The following is a 19,959-nucleotide window of genomic DNA, read 5'->3' as shown; positions in this document are numbered from 1 at the left end:
AATTAAAACCCTCACAGTGACTTCAAACTTAACCCCAGTTTGACAACCCCAACTTGAAACATTTGCCTTTGCTAGAAATCTTTCGAAAATGTCTTGGAACCAGAGTTTGGTACCGCCACGTTTGCTTAATATCTGAATCCTGTCTTGATTATTTTCTTGAAACCCTAATTGTGACCTGAGGTCCCCATCATAAAACCTAAATTGTCAATAGAAACCCGGGCTGCCTCATAAATTTCTTTCAAGAAAATAAACACTGCCTAATGATTCCTATATCCCTGGTGGTCTAGTGGCTAGGATTCGGCGCTCTCACCGCCGCGGCCCGGGTTCGATTCCCGGTCAGGGAAAGAAACTTTTGAAGCGTATGATCTTTGGTTGTACCGTCCAAGAAGACGGCACAGTATCTTTCGTGATTTCAGTGGCATGTAGGGGTCTTAAGTGCTGCTGAACAACATTCTTCCTGCATTTTCATGTACTGTGTTTGGACTAGTGGGAGTGGGGGGGGGCGACATAGAACATATTGTAAATGCAATTTTCGATTTGCAGAGACTGTCATCTCAACTCATGTACTGTACACTGGAGAACACCCTGTTTTTGTTGAGTTAGGTCTGACAAAATCTCATTTTTGGGTGCGGCATAGGTGTCAAACTCAGGTCCTGGAGGGCCGCTGTTCTGCGTGTTTTCCAAGTCCACCTGTTGCAACACACCTGTTTCAAATCAACAGGTTCAATGTCAGGCTTCCGCAGAGCTTGCTGATGATCTGACCTGAGTTTGACACCCCTGGTGCGGAATCCCAGAGGGTTGTCCACCGTGTCGCCCCATTACAGGAGTATATGGTAATTCCATTATATGATGGCTGAAAAGCAGTACAGTATGTACTGTGTATATCTAAACATTTATGGACGTTGTCATTCATTACATCGTGTTGGCCACTAGAACACCTTGTTGTTGACTTCTTGTCTCGGGATGAACCAGTACAAAAACATCCCCAAGTGTCATTTTGTGCGTCAAAACAAACCAGCCCGATGCCAAATGCTGCCCCCACCATCTGCCCTCACCTGTACCGTGGTGTTTGTGCGACTCTGCAGGTTAATGTGCGACCACTGCAGTCGTGTGATGTAACTGAAACGTCAACAACAAAACGGCGACTGTGAGGCAAGACAACACAACGCATCTCTGATGAATTAGGAACCTCTCTGAGATTGATACCTTTGACCCAAGTACAAGTTAAATCAGTTGACAGCTCCAGAGTGGGACAAGGACAGAATCGCCGAGCAATAGGATTGCGAGAACTGGACTTGGACGTGTTCTCAATTAGTCTGTTTAACCCGGCAGAATCTTAAAATATGGGTGACTCCGGAAAATATAACTGATGACTGAATAGCAAAATCACGTTGTTTTCTTTATTGTTGTGCTTTGTTTTGAGTTTCATTCGAATCCCCGAGCAATGACGTTGCCACCGTATGTAAAGTTGTGCAAGACTAAATATTACTGTTAAAAACAAAAAATTTGCAGCCGTTTTCTCATAGCCATATTTTGTTTCTTGTTTTCGTGTGAGCACTATTATAGATTTTCATCGTTGTACCTTTATTGGCCCTCCATTGATTAATTAGTATTTTTCTTGGGCCTGTGTACGCTGATGGAGCTTCTGGCAGTCCTTGAATGAAAGGACACACCTAATTGGTTCATCGCTGACACGTTGACCAGACCAGAAGCGAGCACAGGATTGGTCCACAAAGTGCCAATCCTTACGCAACATTTAAGGCGGGACCAATTCAAGCCCGATCAATGAGCAAGCCTGCCGATTGGCCCAATAGTAAAAAAAAAACTCGATGCGGGTGCAGAGACAGCCAATGACATGCCACTATTACGGTATGGGGCGGAGCATTACGAATTTCTCTTGAAGCCGGCATATCTCGTGACTCACCGGCATTTCGGTCGTCCACCAGGAAGGAGTAGCTTTGTTTCCTCTATTTAATTTATTTATTATAGTTCACTTTTCAATTGAAGGAACCAAGTATGCTTGCTCTGTGCCTTTACGTCCCCGTATCCAACTCCGACCCGGTGGAAGTGGACTACTTCGAGTCGAACGGACTTCCGACCGAACTCAATTCGCTCTTCAACAAATTGAGCGTGTTTCTGCCGTCCCAGGAGTTTTCAACCTACCAGAAATGGCGAAAAGTAAGAAATAAACCGTGTAACTATTTACGGACAGTGGCGCTTGTGATAATATTTACTAGCCACTTCGCGCACCGTTCTTTAATGGATTGTGTCTGGGACTCTGGGCGCCGGCCGGTTTAGCATAGCTGAAATAGCAGAAGCCTTACGACTAGGCCACAAAGCTCGCCGTGCTCCAGCTGCCACGACGTTGTCGTTGCCCCCCACATCTTCACAAATCCTAATTTTAACAATTTGAAAGTTTTAGAAAATGTTTATATACGTGTACAGTGCCGATATAGTGACCGTCTGCCCCCTTTTAGTGGCTTTTTTCTTAAATAAACGTGGGGCGGGAGTGTCCACCTTTCCGTGGAAGCCGCCTTCTCTTTCATTGCATTTGTGACGTCACGGATCGCCTTTCAAATGGACTCGAGCAAGAAATGAAAGCAAAATTAAGTCTTAAATTGATGTGTGTGTGTGTGTATAGATTGTGATGTGGTTTTAGGTTAAGCAAAATGAACGTCCTGCCGCACCTTAAAAAGTTGCATTTCCCTGTAATTTGCATACCAAGGATAATTGTTGGGGAAAATTCTGCCATTGCAGGAAGGATTTTGTTAGCAGCTCATTTTCATGCTTAAAAGTTCACAATCATCCTCCTTCTGCATGCGTGCGATTACTGCCTGACAAGTCGGGCCGGGTGCGATATTGCGTCAAAGGGACAGTGACCTGCTCTCGATTTAGTTTGAGACGGGATTACCGGTGTTGGCGGCCGACCTCTGCGGCTCTCCGGTCAAAGATAGCGCAGTCATCGTGTCACCCAAGGCCGGATAAATGGGTCACGGTGGCAACGCTGGACTTTAAATGGATATTAGAAATGCCAACATCTATTCCATCTGTCTGTGTGTGTGACCTGCAGAAAACCCAAGCGAGGGAGGCCCAGATGTCTGACGACCAGCTGGATTTTGAGGAATTTGTGCACTACTTGCAGGACTATGAGAAGGACCTGAAGCTGGTGCTCAAGCCCCTGGACAAGAGGAATGCGGGTGAGCGTCTCACATTTGCCCCGAGAACCCAGACTCCCAACTGGTTTTGTGTTAAACCCATTTTTGTTCTTTTCAAGGCCGAGTGGACAGCAAGGAGTTCATCCGGGCTCTCCAAGACATCGGCGTGCACATTTCCCATCATCTCGCCGAGAAAGCACTTAAGAGGTAGCTGAGTAGATTCTCAAAACTGTGTGTGAGTATCTTTGTACAGATCAGGAGTTGAATGTGCTCATTTTTTTGTCTTTTAGCATGGACAAGAACGGCATCATAACCATCAGCAGTAAAGAATGGAGCAAGTACCCCACCGTGGAGAAGACGGAGGGCATTCCCGAGATCATCCTGTACTGGAAGCACTCCACGGTGAGTTGCACAAGCGGTCTTACTTCGACTGGATGTTTTCCATAGCGAATGTTTTTAGGCCTTTTGTCCCTTTGCCCTTAAACTGGTTTTTGGGAAAATTTCAGGGTTTTGATTGGGTCAAATGCGCACGAGCCGACAAAGGGATTGTCACAATAACATTTCCAAAAAGTTGGAGAAAATCCTCTGGTCGCATTTTAATATACCCGAAATCTTGTGAAATATCTCTCGTATAAATGCATAAAGTTTTGAAACTGTTTGTCAGACTTTGATAACTTTAAAATGTCAAAATACATTTTCAGATGGTGATATTTCTTTTATTTAGCAAAGTAAAATGTACACGATCTGGCCATAAACTTTATCCTAAGTAGACACCGTGTTCACCCGTCTTTTTTTTCCTTCTTTTTAATCAGATGGCCTATTTTGGCATGATTAGCCAGCCGTTAACTTTATTGGCTCCAAAGTGCACCTTCCTGTGCCGCTTAAACGGGCAAATAAGAAGGACGCCAACCTGCGTGTTAGCGCTTAATCTCTGGCGGGATTATGTGAGCTGTTATGTAAATGCATCAAAGTGCCCCCCACCCCCCACCCCTCCACTCCTAAAAGAGAGAACAGTTGATGACTGTTTAGAGGCTTCCATTGGTGGCGATAACAAGCATCTAATGTAATAAGAAGTGCCCTTGTTAACCGGCACGTTAGGGTTACTGGTTGACTGTGCTGCGCTTTGGCCGTTCGCGAGCGTCCAGTGGACCCGGCCAATGAGGCATCACGATGATCCCTTGACGCTGCCAATGACGACAAAGCTATTGCACAGTGTGACCTTTGCTCAAGGACATGGATCATGCTCGGTCCTCTTGCGCTCATGTTTGATTGAGCGCAGATTGAGTACACACATATTTGCGTGTGCCAAGTCGAATTTCGGAGCACATTAAGGAATTGAGGTCGTATGATGACACAAAATTTGGACGTGTAGGACATTTTCATTCCTTTTATTTGCCTCACCTAACACTCGGTCATAACATTTGCACAGCGAAAGCCTGCACGTTGTAAAATTTTATACACATTTTGTGATGCGGCGGCCCGGTAGTCCAGTGGTTAGCACGTCGGCTTCACAGCGCAGAGGTACCGGGTTCGATTCCAGCTGCGGCCTCCCTGTGTGTTGTTTGCATGTTCTCCCCGGGCCTGTGTGGGTTTTCTCCGGGTGCTCCGGTTTCCTCCCACATTCCAAAAACATGCATGGCAGACTGATTGAACACTCTAAATTGTCCCTAGGTGTGAGTGTGAGTGTGAGTGTGAGTGTGAGTGGTTGTTCGTTTCTGTGTGCCCTGTGATTGGCTGGCAACCGATTCAGGGTGTCCCCCGCCTACTGCCCAAAGACAAATGGGATAGGCTCCAGCACCCCCCGCGACCCTAGTGAGGATCAAGCGGCTTGGAAGATGAATGAATGAATGAATTTTGTGATGCAGACTGTATTTATTTTAAGATGTTATTTTACACAAATGGTACTGAGAAATAATTTGAGTAAACCACCCCCCCATCACAGGTTGCAGATTTCTGGCCACAGCTGAATGTTCATTTTATAACACGCATCCTTGCCTGTTGCAGATCTTTGACGTGGGCGAGAACCTGATGGTCCCCGACGACTTCAGCACAGAGGAGAAGCAGAGTGGCACTTGGTGGCGCCACCTGGTGGCGGGAGGCGGAGCGGGCGCCGTTTCCAGGACGTGTACGGCGCCTCTGGATCGGGTCAAAGTCATGATGCAGGTAAGGCGGTCATGTGCGGCAACTCGGGGCTGGGAAAGTGGGGCAATGTTATCGCGCTTTTGCGCAAGGCGGTCAGATGTTGCAAAAGTGGTTTTGCGGCTCATTATAAAATCAAAGTTAATGTTTAATTGGAAGAGGGGAGACAGAGTCCGAGGTCGATGCACCGCGGCGTGAAATCGCTCTGTGCGTCATTGCCGGGCCACGGGTCCTCACGTAAGTCTTTGGCCTCCAGTTGGCGGCATAGGCTCAACTTTCACCCACGCCGATGACGATTTTGACACAAAGACTAAACATTGCGTTTTTAAACGCAAATGTTGGAACCAAAACTTGCACCGTAATAACCAAAGTCCACTAGCTTAATGTTAAGATCATGTGGAGAGCCCTCAAACCGGCTCAAGAAATTAACAAATTGAGAAACCTTTTTACATAAAGGGTTAGAATGTCCAAAGTCGGTCCTCAAGGGCCGCCGTCCTGCCGGTTTTCCAGTTCTCCCGGGAGCAACAAACCTGATTCAAATCTTCAGGATGGTTCCGATGTTGCTTCCGAACCGGCCAATGAGCTGATCATCTGAACAGTTGGAGCAACCGTACTCGAGCATAGAGAAGAAAAGTGCTTTTGAAGACCACCGCTGTGCCTCGGTTGTGCATATTAACGAGTCTGCGTCCCTCCAGGTGTACGGCTCCAGAAGTAACAACATGTGCATCATGAGCGGCCTGATGCAGATGATCAAAGAAGGCGGCGTGCGCTCACTCTGGCGAGGCAACGGCATCAACATCATCAAGATCGCGCCCGAGTCGGCCCTCAAGTTTATGGCGTACGAGCAGGTATGGCACAGCGCAGCCCCCCCACCCCCTTCCGCCCTCCCGTACTTATGTGAAACGTGAGCCAGCTCACATTTCTGTCCGGTTCTCGCCCTAGATCAAACGTCTGATCGGCAGCGACAAGCAGACGCTGAGCATCTCGGAGCGCTTCGTGGCCGGATCGCTGGCCGGAGTCATCGCCCAGAGTGCCATTTACCCCATGGAGGTGAGCTGGAGCGATATTAAGCTAAGATCATCCGCATATCTGCCTCGTGTGGCAATCGGATATCTCAAAGGTTCTGGGATGCTGTATAACTATGGCGGCGTCGGGCATTGTTGTTTCAGAAAAGATATAAATGATGGAAAATGACTTTTTTTTTAAATTCAGGTGTTGAAAACCCGCCTGGCTCTGAGAACGACGGGCCAGTACGCCGGCATCTCCGACTGCGCCAAGCAGATCTTCTGGCGGGAGGGCTTGGCGGCGTTCTACAAAGGTTACGTGCCGAACATGCTGGGCATCATCCCCTACGCTGGCATCGACCTGGCCGTGTACGAGGTGAGCGCCGCTACTTTTTCTCCTCCTCCTCCTCGCATTTCCGTGCTAACTTGTCACGTGATGACCCCCAGACCCTGAAGAACAGCTACCTGCAGCAGTACGGCGCTAGCGATGCCGGCGTCCTGGTGCTCCTGGCGTGCGGCACCGTGTCCAGCACCTGCGGCCAGCTTGCCAGCTACCCGCTCGCTCTCGTGAGGACGCGCATGCAAGCGCAAGGTCAGGCCGCCGCACTGATCTCAACTTGTCACGGTTGATTAAAAAAAAATGGACGTATAAAAAAAAATGTGATCCTTTTGCAGCCGCGACAGGCAGCGGCCAGCAAGCGAGCATGACGGGGCTCTTCCGGCAGATCCTGCGGGCCGAAGGTCCGACGGGCCTCTACCGGGGGCTGGCGCCCAACTTCCTGAAGGTCATCCCTGCCGTCAGCATCAGCTACGTGATGTACGAGCACATCAAGAAGCAGCTCGGCATCACCTCGCGCTGACCGCCCACCGTCGTCCCTGCTAGGGAATCCCACCCGCCCACGGGGGGGGGAGGGGGTTTGTGAAGCTTGAGCTCATTCTGTGAATGTCAGCTGACGAAAGACGGGACGGGAGGACGCCCGCGTTGGCCCGCTGCTATTTATTATTACGGTCGCGTAAGCGAACCGAACCGTGAGGACCAATAGTTGGAAGGCAAAAAGTGCGATTGTGTTCGAGTGGATGATATTGCACAGTTGAGTTGCTCCGCTGCCACGCGCTATTTATTTCCATGCACTATTTATTGTTTTTATTGTCGAGCGGGACGCAAACGCTCCGTTTTCATGCGCTCGTGAGTGTTCGAGAGAGCCACTTGTGCTTTATCAACGAAGGCCTTAATGAGTGGTGGAAAAACTATCGCACTGTTGGAGTTGGCACTGTGGGTGATCTGCAGAATTGTCCTACCGTTTACCTCAGGTTAAAGAAATCACACAAGTGTTAGACTTTTTTTTTTTTTTTTTTTTTTTTGGTGGGGGCGCGGTTTTGTCAAAAGAAAAAAAATGAGCAACTTATTGCACTTTAATCCTGGTGGAGAAAAGCCTCAACGTCACAGCAGTCCAGGTATTACAGGGAAGACTTTGTAGTATTTTTAAAGATCTATTTTCATGCAAATAAATGCAAATTCTTGTTAAATGGAAAAAAAATGCCTCTCATCCTTGAGTCTTTCTAAAAAAAAAAAAAACATTAAAACTGGAAAGAGTTTGGGGGTGTGTGCTTTCGGTTGATTGAGTACCTTAAAGCAGACATGACCCCAAAAAATACAAATGACAGAAACATCAGACAAAGTAGACAGTACATATCCCTCTGTGATTGCAAGAATTGGAAAAAAGGTTTTATTTTCAGAATATTTAAGGCAAAAAAAAGTGCTAAAATATGCAAATATAAATCAAAAAGAGAGAGCTGAAAGTGGGCCGGACGGCTTAGCGATTACGTCACATCTAAGCGACATAGCTTCTGAGTTGAACGAGTGTAAATTCTTTGGTGACAAGCAAGCTTGCTTGTTCGCTCCCGGCTGCATTTAACGAGGACATAAATCAACTCGTGTCGTTTCAAGGTGAGCGAAGTCACGCAAATACCCAAGAACTGCATAGTTGTGCGGGCTTGTCATTTTAAGAATTAAGAATCGGTACAAAAAACGGATACATTTAGTGCTTAAAAAAGAAAAGATGAGAAAAAATTATAGATTGACTTTATTGTGAGAATATTACAAATAGCAATTGGTCCAGATTTGGTGGAATGTTCCATGTAGTAGAAATCTGATGAGCTGCTCATCTGAAGCGGGGGCGTTGCAGCCGGGAGATCTAGAAAACAGGCGGGGCGGCGGCCCCCCTGGCCCGCAGCTGGGCATGCCTGCTGTAACCCGATAAAATGATAAAATGTCCACTGGAGTAACCGCCCCTCTCATTAATCTACATAATTATGTAAATTGAAAAATGTCACCTTGTGTTGGTATAAAACACGGGTTGGCAGTGGATTCAGACTTTCAACCATCGCTCTCTAACCCATCAGTGGAAAAAACGGCGACATGTTTCCTGTCTTCACGCTTCTTTTAAATTTGAAGTGAATAGTGTGCTGCCATCTGGTGGCGGGGCGTGGAATCATGCCCACACGTCAAATCAGAGTTCAACCAAGGCTAATTTTAATTACACAACACAAGTCAAAGTTAAGTACATCATGACAAAGAAAAGCCCAAACTACTATAACACTGGACAATTTTATTTTGAAAAAAAAAAAACAGTGATCAAGGGGAGTTGACTGTATTGATCCCCGCCAGGTGCTGCGGCGCTGATCTGATGTGCAGCGTGCCAAATTTGTCAATCCGTTGCCGGTGGTTCTCTTAAAAAAAAAAAAAAATCATTTTACTTTAGTTCATCAATTACAAATCAGCAAGCAAATCACAGCAACAACAAAGCGATAAAAAGATAACGACGTGCCGGAAACTGGTGCCGCCGCCTGTTGCGAAGGAGGCTCGGCTTGCGGCTCGGTCAACACCTTCCGACTTGCGCCAAATTTGGGAGACTGCACATTCTCAACGTCGTGACGGCAGAGCGCCGAGGAAGACTCCCCGCCCGCTCCGCCCGCGACAGCTTCCGTTGTCACGCCAGCTCGTTCTTGATGTTTTTCGGGCCCATTTCTGTGACGGTCTGAAAATGAATCCCAGTTGAACCAAAGAGCAAACCACGATGCTGGCGGTGAACTTAAGCTTACATAGCTGAATGGAGGAGGAGCAACAAAGGCATATATTCTTTATCCTCGATTGCCTACAAACCTTCCTGCTTGGCAAAACGTCACAACAAAGGCATATATTCTTTATCCTCGATTGCCTACAAACCTTCCTGCTTGGCAAAACGTCACAACAAAGGCATATATTCTTTATCCTCGATTGCCTACAAACCTTCCTGCTTGGCAAAACGTCACAACAAAGGCATATATTCTTTATCCTCGATCGCCTACAAACCTTCCTGCTCGGCAAAACGTAGGACGGCTCAAGGGTCCGAAGCAGTTGCCGAAAGCCGTCGCTCTCCACGATGCTGAGCGGCTGCGACTCCTTGATAATGAAATTTAGAACCGCCTGGTCCAGCGCGTGCTTCCTTGAGGCTTGATGGCGACCAATCAAATGATGGCGAGAGATTGGGGTGGGGGAAAAAAGCATTCGGTGTTAATAAAACGAGCAGGAGAGCGTCGTCAAACGTCGGCATACCCGCAGTGATTCTGGGCGGGTTTGGGTGCTCGTCGTGTTCGTGCTTGGCTCTGAAATGTCTCAGCATGGAGGAGGTGCTTTTGTTCACGTACGACAGCACCGTCGAACAAATGCGACATTTCACCTGCGGAGAAAAAAATAAAATAAAAAAATCGAAAAGGAATCATTTCATTTCGATTGCGAACATTCACCAAAAACATCGATGACCTCAACAATCGTGAGTCGCAAATCAAAAGCCGAGACCTTCATAGACGACAGAAGATCAAAATGGTCCCAGACGGCGGAAACTTTTCTTTTCCTTTCAAGGTCCGTATCGCAATCCAAAGTTCTGGGAGTCTTTTCGTAGTGCGCCTCGGTGAGCATGGAAGCGGCGGCCGCCTCGGCCGCGGCACTTTTAGCTAAAGCCACACGTGCGCTGACGTGAGCTTTGCCTCTGAATGCTCGCAGCGTGCGCCGAGGCGTCGGCGCCGTCTCGCCCGCGGCTTCTTCTTGCATGTCGTCATCATCGTCGTCGCTATTGGACAGCGGAGCTAAAAGGGGCTCTGGTGCTCGTCCTTCCAAGGGCTCTGCCGTCACAACGAGATGAGGAAGCTCGGGCCACTCGGGTGCTTCGTTTTCGGGCTCCGGGGCGACAGCCGGCGGTGGCAAGTTGCCGATGTGAAAACCCTCCTCTTCCTCTTTAGCGTTGAAGGCGTCGTCCAGGTCCAAAGCGGACGACAGCGACTGGAAGGAAGCCTCTTGCTGACAAACAGTCAGTGGCTGGATGTCTGCGGGACACACACACACACACACAGTTTAGCTCGATTGTAGAACAACCGGTCCTCTAGGACTACCTTCAGGGGTGACATAGTCCTTGGGTCGGACTTATGATTTTGAAAATGTCTGTTCTATCCCCCCTACCCCCGACTGGAGTCAGTCTGATGAATATTGCATTCGTAGAATAAAAATTAAGACAAAAATTCATTAGTTTTCCATCCCGAGGGGGGGGGGGTGTTATTAATGTTTGGTACTATTTTTGTTTATTATTTTGTTGCGTTGCAACAAGGGAGACTTGGAAAACCTGCAGGACAGCGGCCCACCAGGACCCGAGTTTGACACCTATTGTCTCCGCTAAACGAGCTAACCGCGAGGCCCCGTAAAACACTCGCCGTTGACGTTATTGCTCCGCGCGTCCTCCGAAGAGAACCAAAACGTTGCGATGAAGAAGCTCAGTAAGCAGACCTTCGCCTCGTAGCATCATTTGAGACGCGCTAACGGCTTCCAGTTGTCTTCGCTGCCGCTCGTTCTCTTCTCTCGCTCGACTAAGTTGCTCCTCGTACGACGCGATGGTTTTCTCAAAGAGGCCGAAGATTTCGTCGGCGGCCGCAATGAGTCGCTCCCGTACCAACTCTTTCAACATGTTCACGTTGAAGACGATTCGCTTGAATCCTGACGCCTTTTTTTTTTTCCACGCGAAGCGGTGAATGCTGTGCAATTGCTAACTTCCGCACTTTTCTTCTCCGACTCCTGACATTATCGGCGGGTTCATCGCACATTACCGCCACCTAACGTCACACCCTTGTAACAGCAGTACCGAGCCAACGTCATCCCACGATTCCATCCTTCCATTTTCTGAACCGGTTTTATCCTCACAAGGGGTCGCGGGACGTGCTGGAGCCTGTCTTAGCGGTCTTCGGGCGGTAGGCGGGGGACACCCTGAACCGGTTGCCAGCCAACATCCGTTTTCTGCCGATGCACAATCCTGCTTCCGAAAAGTGGACTTGGAAGCAATTGGATTAAATACAAAAACGTCATTCAGGCAGGCAAGGCAGATTTCGTTCAGCCACGATTTGACTTTTATTCAGTTTTTTCTGTGTCAAAAGAAAAAAAAATCTAAGCAGTACACTCGGGGGGCAGACTTCACTTCCGGCGGCAGTTTTATTCCATTAGTGCGCAGCAGCAGAGCGGCGCGGGGGTGGCCGATTTTCCCACGTCCAAGGGAGCCTTCATTCCAGAATCGCACACGTACGAGTTCTGAAAAAAAGATTCCGGTCTGGTCACAATTCTCAATAGCATTTTCTGAAGATCCTTCAATTTTTTTTTTCCCCGCCGCTCACTCACCGTCTCCGACTTGAGCTCCCCGCCCCCACCAACCAGGACATCGTTCCTCAGCTGATTTCGCTCTAAGAACTTTTGAAGCCAGCCGTGGGACGCTTCGAAGTCCTCGATGCCCAGAGAGCGCGCGATGGAGCTGGCCTTCTCTCGAATTTGCGGTCCGCTTAGCGGAAGGCTTTGAGCACGACGACAAGAGTTAAACCAATCCAGGACGCGCTCGTTGATCCCGCTGTATTTCGTCCGTCGGACCACGAGCAATTTCCTCTGAGCGGGTAAACGGCCAGAATCGTACCGAGCGAGAATCGAGTCCTTGTTTCTCAAGGTCTCGTAGATTTGAGTCTTTCCCACTCGGATCGTCTCCTGAATCTCGCTGACTTTGAATCCCGCTTGGCTTAACCGGATGAGTTTGACTCGCTCTCCCACCGTCAATACCGTCCTCCTTCGTTTGGACGCCGTCATCTACGGGACGTCGACGTAGATCAATCAAATGAAAATCGTTCGCCGCGACAGTCCACCTCGTGCCAAGAAACGGCTACGTTAACGTTTAACTTTAACATTTCGTATCCGCTCGAAATATTTTCCCGCGCGAGCGAGTCTGGCGGCTTTGCAATCTCTTTAGCTCGAAGAAGCGAGACAATCATTTTGTCCCGTGTGGACGATCAAGTGTCGGATCTTATCGGACAGGTCGGCGAACTGTCTGCCGCAACGCGTGCAGCTCAAGATCTTTTTCTGCCGGTGCGTTCTCGCGTGTTTGGCCAGTTCCCATTTTTTGGTGAAGACGACGCCGCAAACGGGGCACGGCAAGCTTTTCTCGCCGGCGTGCGTTTTCATGTGGCTCAACATGCCGGACTTTTTCGCGAAGCTTTTGGCGCAAACGGCGCAACTAAAAGGCTTTTGGCCTTTGTGAATTTTCAAATGCGCCAGCAGGGTCGACTTGTGCTTGAGCTTCTTGCCGCAGGTTGAGCAACAATAAGGGCTTTCGCCCGTGTGTGCTAGCATGTGTTGGCTCAACTGCGCCTTGCTGGGAAACCGTTCGGTGCAAAGTGAGCAACCGAAGGGTTTTTCTCCCGTGTGCATTCGCATATGAACAATCAGATATTGACTGCGAAACGATTTGCCGCAAACCGAGCAGGGCAAACGTTTTTCACGCGCGCTGGGAGTTTCCTCGTCGCCACGAGTCGTCTCGTCTTTAGAGCTCTTCACCCGTTTGTTGGCGACGTCTCGGTTGGCGCTGCCTGGCGGAGGAGCGGGGAGCTTTTCTGCCGGCGAGCCTTCGGGCCGGTCTACGCAGCGGCGACACCGCCGGCGGCGGGGCGGTTCGGCGCCGTCTTCGCTCCCAGTAAAGACGCTTTTCCGCGGCGACTTGCTGACGCCGAGCGGCCCGTTTTTGTCCTGAGGCCGGGGAGGAACTGGAATCTCCCGTTCCTCTTCATCATGGGGGGAACGTGGATCGTGTTCTCCCCCGTGGCCCGCCTGCTGCCCAAAGTCTGGAGGAAAACGAAACGACACAAATCTCAATGGTCTGCACGGAGTCGAGTGTAAGCCACCAAAACACATTCGGGACCGGCTTCACCTCACCTTCACGCTGCTCGTCGCTCTTTGGCACTTCGAGGTGGTCTGGTGGTGGTCCTTCACACTGCTCTCCGGTTGGATTGTGATCAGGGAGATGTGACCGCTCGGGTGGCTCGTCTTCATCAGCTTCACGGCCCGCGCGGGTGCGAGTCGGTGGCAAATTGCTGACGTTAACCAACACCCTCTCCTCCTTCGCGTCAACGGGCACCTCACGCTCTTCCTCTTCAACGTGGCCGGAGAGCAGATCGGCACCTTCCTCTTTAACAAAGGCGGGCGGAGAAATCCTCTGCTCGGAACTGGAGCCCCCCAACTCTGCCTCCTTACAACCAATCAGCTGCTGGACGTCTGAAGTACACAAACAAAACAAACGTAGTTTAGATGACGGTCGGGACAGATGTGACCTAGTCGTATATGTACATTTCCAACTAAAAGAAAATGTCACAAACGACTTTGTTTTGGTGCTAGCCGTTAACCTCATTCGTCACAAAGTCATTGAAAAAAAAAAACTCGAGTTGAGAAAGACAATGCTGAACCACGGTGGGCCGTTTTAGTACCATTAAAAATGGCGGCACAAAATGGCCGTTTTGGTACCATTAAAAATGGCGGCCCAAAATGGCCGACCTAACGGCTGAACCACGGTGGGCCGTTTTGGTAACATTAAAAATGGCGGCCCAAAATGGCCGACCTAACGGCTGAATGGTTGGGCCGTTTTGGTACCATTAAAAATGGCGGCCCAAAATGGCCGACCTAACGGCTGAACCACGGTGCGCCGTTTTGGTACCATTAAAAATGGCGGCCCAAAATGGCCGACCTAACGGCTGAACCACGGTGTCGTGTTATCAAGTCAGGCACACGTGAGTCCAGCTGTCGTGTTAACGTGGGTAACTTTATTGAGCTTTTTCGAAACGTGTATACTCTCTCTAATCACTCTCTCGTCTCCCGCTCTCGGCGCACACTCATGACGTAGTCGTCCAGCGACTATCGTCATGCTGTACACAATTACACCACATCTCCCTTTTCTAGAATCATTGGGTAGACTGCCAATGATTCAACAGACCTTGAGGATTATTCTGCCTCATAGTTGAGAGGTCTGCTCCTATCTCAGCCTGTGTCAAAAAATCACATGCACAAAAACAAATGTCATTCTTATTTTCAACAATGGCTCCAACACACATATGATCTGCAACCAGCTAGACATCGTAGAGCGAACAAAACAGCACATTCAAACACATCGCACCATACACCTCCCCCGCTACGCTCCTTTTTTTTTTTTTTTTTTTTTTAATAATTCAAACAACCTTACAAGCACAGCCTCATTGATTGTACCGAAACCGTAGGAGGAAGGGGGGGGGGGGCTTATAAGTCCAACCTGGTTGGTTTCACCACGACTCTTCCAAACCTGGTCTTGGTATTTGGAGTAGCTGGCGGGTCTGGAAGGTTCTGCTGCGGTGGTTCAGCCGATGGTTTTCCTGGAACGCTTCCCGAGAACTGTTCCGCTGCACCACGGTCACTCTGCTCAGGCGAGGACCTCATTGGGATGAGATGACGACGGTTTCGTCTGATGGTCCCATGGGGCCCCTCCACCAGATATGATCGTGGGGAAGCATGTCTTTCAATGATGGCTCCTTCCGCTCCTTGGTCCTTAATCCACACATCCTGTCCCGGGTCGAGTCTGACGAGGTTCTGTGCCCGATGCCGCATATTGTAACGTTGAGCATCTTTTGTCCTCTTCTCCCGTTCACTCCGTACAACGGCATCACGGTCCGGGACGGCTGGGTCGAGCAGGGCAGGAAGGACAGGCACCGTTGTGCGGAGTCTCCTCCCCATGAGAAGCTGAGCCGGACTGTACCCGTTTTCAAGAGGGGTAGCCCTGTATGCGAGTAAGGCCAGGTAGGGGTCATCTGCCTTTTTCAAGAGGCCTTTGACTGTCTGAACGGCACGTTCTGCCTCGGCATTTCCTTGTGGATATCGTGGGCTACTTGTAATGTGACGGAACCCGTAGGACTCCGCGAAAGCCCTGAAGCCCGTTCCGGAGAACTGGGGCCCTCCATCCGAAACTAGAAGGTCGGGGATACCGTGGCGTGCATAGATCGACTTAAGGTGGCGAATTACCTCATCCGATTTTGAGGAGGCCAACGAAGCTATCTCCACGTACCTTGACATGTAGTCCACAACCAGCAAGTAGGTCTTGCCTCCGAGCACGAACAGATCTGCACCCAACTTCTCCCATGGTCGGCCCGGGTAGGGTGATGGAATCATTGGCTCCCTCCGGTTCCGTCTCTCCTTGCAGCATGTTCGGCAGTTGAGAACCAACTCGTTCAGCTGTTGGCTCAGCCCGGGCCACCATACTGACCGCTGTGCTCGCTGTCTACACTTTACCACGCCTTGGTGACCTTCATGCAGTTTGGCGAGGACATCATTTCTCATGGTTGGGGGTATGACGAGTCTCTGTCCCTTCAGTAAGATTCCGTCGTGAACTGTAAGGAACGCCTGCTCTGCTCTGTACAGCCTGAGTGCCGGTTCATTTGGACCGTGTTCGGGCCAGCCTTCTGTGCACAGCTGCATCACACGTGCACACACACTGTCCCTCCGCAGCTGCTCTCTCAGCTTTCCTAGGTATTCGGTGGTCGCCGGTAGGTTCTCCATCACCATGTCCGCGTAGATGTTCGTATCTTCGAGCAACTCCTTGTCGGCTGGTGTCTCCACCCTCTCCATGGGAGCTCGAGACAGCGTGTCGGCTGTCCACAAGCACTTTCCTGGGACATGAGAGATGGAGTAAGAATAGCGCATGAGTCGCATCCTGAAGCGTTGGATCCGCGGAGGTAAGGCGTCCAAGGCTTGGGACCCCAGGAGACTCAGGAGAGGCTTGTGGTCCGTCTCCATCAGGAAATGCTTCCCGATGAGAAAGTTTCGAAACCTCTCGCAGGCCCAGGTCAGCGCCAGAGCCTCCTTCTCCACTTGTGCATATCTCTGCTCCGTAGGTGTGAGCGACCGCGACATGTAGGCGATTGGCCTCCATTCTTCCTCCCACTTCTGGAGAAGAACGCCTCCCAACCCGTATGACGACGCGTCTGCAGACACTTTGCTCTCCCTGTTGGGATCGAACATGGCTAGCACCGGTGTGGACGTCAGTGCATCTTTTAAATCTTGAAAGGCTCGCGCTTGGTCGACGCCCCACAACCAGCAGTTCTTTTTGGACAGGAGATCACGGAGAGGCTTGTCCCTCTCTGCCAGCTGTGGCACAAATCTCCCGAGTTGGGTCAGCATTCCGAGAAAACTTCTCAACTCTGTTGTATTCGTTGGCTCCGGCATCATCCTTACTGCCTCAGTCTTGCCTGGGTCTGGCCTGATGCCTCTGTCTGAGATCACATGGCCTAGAAATGTCACCTCTGACTTTGACAGCTCACACTTTTTGACATTGAGCGTGATGCCTGCCTCCTGGATCCTCTCCAAAGTAGCATGCAGGCGGGCATCGTGCTCCTCCTGTGTTCGGCCCCATATCAGCACATCGTCCATGTGGCAAACAACACCTTCCAGCCCTTCTGTAACCTCTGTTGCCATTCGGTTCTGAAAGTGTTCGGGGGCTGAGGCTATCCCGAAAGGTAGCCGTTTGAAGTAATAACGCCCAAAGGGTGTGATAAAAGTTGTCAGCTTCTCCGAATGGGGTGTTAGGGGTATTTGCCAAAACCCCATTTTTGCATCCAGCTTGCTAAAAATCCGGGCTCCAGCCAGCAAGCCCAGTGTTTCCTCCACTGACGGCAGGATATACTTTTCTCTGCACACTGACTCGTTGAGTTTGGTGAGATCTACACAGATACGTACAGCACCTGATTTCTTGGGCACCACCACGATGCCAGCACACCAGTCTGTTGGCTCCTCGATTCTGCATATCACCCCGAGTCGTTCCATGCGGGATAGCTCTTGCTTGACTTTGTCCAGTAACGGCAATGGAATCCTCCTTGGTGTTTTTAACGAGAAAGGTTCAGCCCCAGGTTTCAGCTTGATGTTGTACGGCCGCCGCATCACTCCGAGCCCAGTGCATATTTTGGGGTAATTCTCCTTTAGTGTCTCTATAGAGACGCTGCCTAGGCGTGCGACGAGCCCCAACCTGCAGCTCGCAGATCTCCCCAGCAGGGCAGTATGCACTTGACGAGCGATGTACACATCCTCCATCACCTCCCTATCACCTTTCCTCAGCAGCAGCCTGGCGACGCCCACGACCTCAAGCGGGCTCCTCCCTGGTCCCAGGAGTCGTTTTGTTGCCTTTCTGAGTTTAGGGAGATTGTTTTTGTACGTGCCCCTGAAAACTGTGTGTGGCAGAACGGTGACATCAGCGCCCGTGTCAATTTTGAACATCACACCACGCTGATTTATGTCAATTTTGACCATCCACGGGTCACGGTCTGTCGTAACACTGTCAAGGAGGAACCCCTCCTCGTCCTCATCTTCTTCGTCCTCTGTAACTTCGTGCGCAGATTTAGACTTGCACACACGCTTAAAATGTCCTTTCTTTCCGCAAGCATGACATTTTGCCTCGTGAGCGGGACAATCACATTTTGGATGGGATGGAGAGCTGCCGCATTTCTGACACACAGACTGTGCACCCCTTTCCTTATTGTAACGAGAACTTTGGGACTTGTTTGTCTGGCTATTAGCACAGGTAGGTGTGTTTTTAGCATACCTTACATTGCTCTTGAACACTCTGTCAACAGATTCAGCGCCACTTGCCTCTGAGTTGGTGTCCCCTCGCAAATGAGACTGCTGCTTCTTCACCTCCTCGCTTTGCCGTGCAATTCTTATGGCCTTTTCGAGGGTTAAATCCGCGTCCAACTGCATGCGTTCAGACAATCCACTGTCTCGTAGTCCGACAATTCTGTCTCTGATCAGTTCATTGCGTAGCGCCCCGTAGCTACAATGCTCCGCCAGCGCATATAGTGCAGTGACGAACGAATCCACACTCTCCCCTTCTTTCTGACGGCGCATGTTGAATACAGCCCGCTCGAAGATGACATTCTTCTTGACAACGAAGAAGTTTTGGAGTGCCCCGCGCACTTCTTGGTATGTGCGCCGTTGAACCTCGGACAGATCCAGCCCGCGTAGGATATCATCAGCCTCGTCACCCATGCAGTAAATCAATGCGTTCACCTGATTTCCTTCGGAACTAGCATTCAGGTTACTTGCCAGTCGAAATCTTTCAAATCTCCGGATCCATTTGTCCCACTCCTGCGGCTTTGAGAAGTCAAAGGGCTCCGGCGGCTGGATGTTGAACGTGGCGCACGGCCCCGCGGTGACGACCGGTCCCGCAGCCCGCTGTGCACCTAACGCCGTGGCTCCATCCGCCCGCGCCGAGGTTCCTTCCCCTCCGTCGCTCATTTCGCCTTTTGCCCTTCACCGCCGTGTACAAAGATCCTCCTCACGCACTCCACGCCAACCACAGGACTTCTGACACCATGTCGTGTTATCAAGTCAGGCACACGTGAGTCCAGCTGTCGTGTTAACGTGGGTAACTTTATTGAGCTTTTTCGAAACGTGTATACTCTCTCTAATCACTCTCTCGTCTCCCGCTCTCGGCGCACACTCATGACGTAGTCGTCCAGCGACTATCGTCATGCTGTACACAATTACACCACACACGGTGGGCCGTTTTGGCACCATTAAAAATGGCGACCCAAAATGGCCGACCTAACGGCTGAACCACGGTGCGCCGTTTTGGTAACATTAAAAATGGCGGCCCAAAATGGCCGACCCTGTTAACAAAAGTGTAAGTGGGGGGGGGGGGGATGTGTAGCATCACGTCAATCGTCACAAAAATATGATGATTCAACATTCGAAAATAACGATCAAATCTTGTTTCTTGAGGATCGATCCCTCTTTGAACTTTTACTCGCGTATTTCTGACGCCGAGGCACCGATATGAATGATTTTTTTTTAACACAAAGGGCGTTAAGTCAATACGATGGTTAATAGGTAGAAGCTCGGACCTTCGAGTCGTACGACAATTTGAGTCTTGCAAACAGCTTCCAGTCGTCGTCGGTGCCGCTCGGTTTCATCTCTGGCTCGACAAAGTTGCTCCTCGTACGACGCAATGGTTCTTTCAAACAGTGCGAAGATTTCGTCGGCTGCCGCAATCATTCGCTCGCGTACCAAATCCTTCAACATTTTCACGCTGGGGAGCAAAACGAGGACAGCGACGGCACTCGGAACCTCAGGCTTTATTCAAACGCTGCGAAACTTTTGCCTTTTTCTTCCTTTGGTGTATTGGCAGATGGGATGTTACACGTAATGCGCATTACCGCCATCTAGTGTGCTGGAGTGTCGGTCCGCAAACGTACTGCATGCACCTAGCTAAAAACAACAAAGATTATAAGTTTTACCCTTCCGGTTCTCTATGGATCGATGC

General features: G+C 50.0%; 3 protein-coding genes and 1 non-coding gene across 5 annotated transcripts; 2 read left to right on the top strand and 2 right to left on the bottom strand.

The window, feature by feature from the left end:
* The first annotated feature begins 272 nt into the window (after positions 1-272).
* On the top strand, positions 273-344 carry trnae-cuc (transfer RNA glutamic acid (anticodon CUC)). Its single transcript has one exon. It is a non-coding gene; the product is annotated as a tRNA-Glu (tRNA).
* Positions 345-1,898: 1,554 nt separating this feature from the next.
* On the top strand, positions 1,899-7,836 carry slc25a25a (solute carrier family 25 member 25a). Its single transcript, XM_052069005.1, has 10 exons — positions 1,899-2,178; positions 3,071-3,197; positions 3,275-3,362; positions 3,446-3,557; positions 5,160-5,318; positions 5,990-6,142; positions 6,237-6,344; positions 6,507-6,674; positions 6,746-6,890; positions 6,974-7,836. Exons 1-10 carry the CDS (start codon positions 2,017-2,019, stop codon positions 7,156-7,158), a joined length of 1,407 nt encoding a protein of 468 aa, XP_051924965.1. The 5' UTR covers positions 1,899-2,016; the 3' UTR covers positions 7,159-7,836.
* A 1,008-nt stretch (positions 7,837-8,844) lies between these two features.
* On the bottom strand, positions 8,845-11,406 carry LOC127602733 (uncharacterized). Its single transcript, XM_052069068.1, has 5 exons — positions 11,115-11,406; positions 10,137-10,660; positions 9,894-10,017; positions 9,651-9,790; positions 8,845-9,336 (listed from the first exon to the last, which is right to left on the bottom strand). The coding sequence occupies exons 1-5, from the start codon at positions 11,290-11,292 to the stop codon at positions 9,289-9,291; spliced, it is 1,014 nt and encodes a 337-aa protein (XP_051925028.1). The 5' UTR covers positions 11,293-11,406; the 3' UTR covers positions 8,845-9,288.
* Positions 11,407-11,766: 360 nt separating this feature from the next.
* Positions 11,767-19,828, bottom strand: LOC127602690 (zinc finger protein 263-like). 2 transcript variants are annotated; one of them, XM_052069007.1, is made up of 5 exons: positions 19,541-19,828; positions 13,566-13,904; positions 13,191-13,474; positions 11,994-12,446; positions 11,767-11,906 (listed from the first exon to the last, which is right to left on the bottom strand). In XM_052069007.1, the coding sequence occupies exons 1-5, from the start codon at positions 19,716-19,718 to the stop codon at positions 11,811-11,813; spliced, it is 1,350 nt and encodes a 449-aa protein (XP_051924967.1). In that variant the 5' UTR covers positions 19,719-19,828; the 3' UTR covers positions 11,767-11,810. The 2 variants fall into 2 exon arrangements, with proteins under 2 accessions (XP_051924967.1, XP_051924966.1); XM_052069006.1 differs by lacking the exon at positions 11,767-11,906 and having other exon boundaries at positions 12,299-13,474.
* Positions 19,829-19,959: the final 131 nt, after the last annotated feature.

Source organism: Hippocampus zosterae, chromosome 6 (genome assembly GCF_025434085.1).
Source record: "Hippocampus zosterae strain Florida chromosome 6, ASM2543408v3, whole genome shotgun sequence".
Lineage (NCBI taxonomy): Eukaryota > Metazoa > Chordata > Actinopteri > Syngnathiformes > Syngnathidae > Hippocampus > Hippocampus zosterae.
Note: the sequence above shows the minus strand (reverse complement) of the source record. Positions and strands in the feature narration are given on the sequence as shown.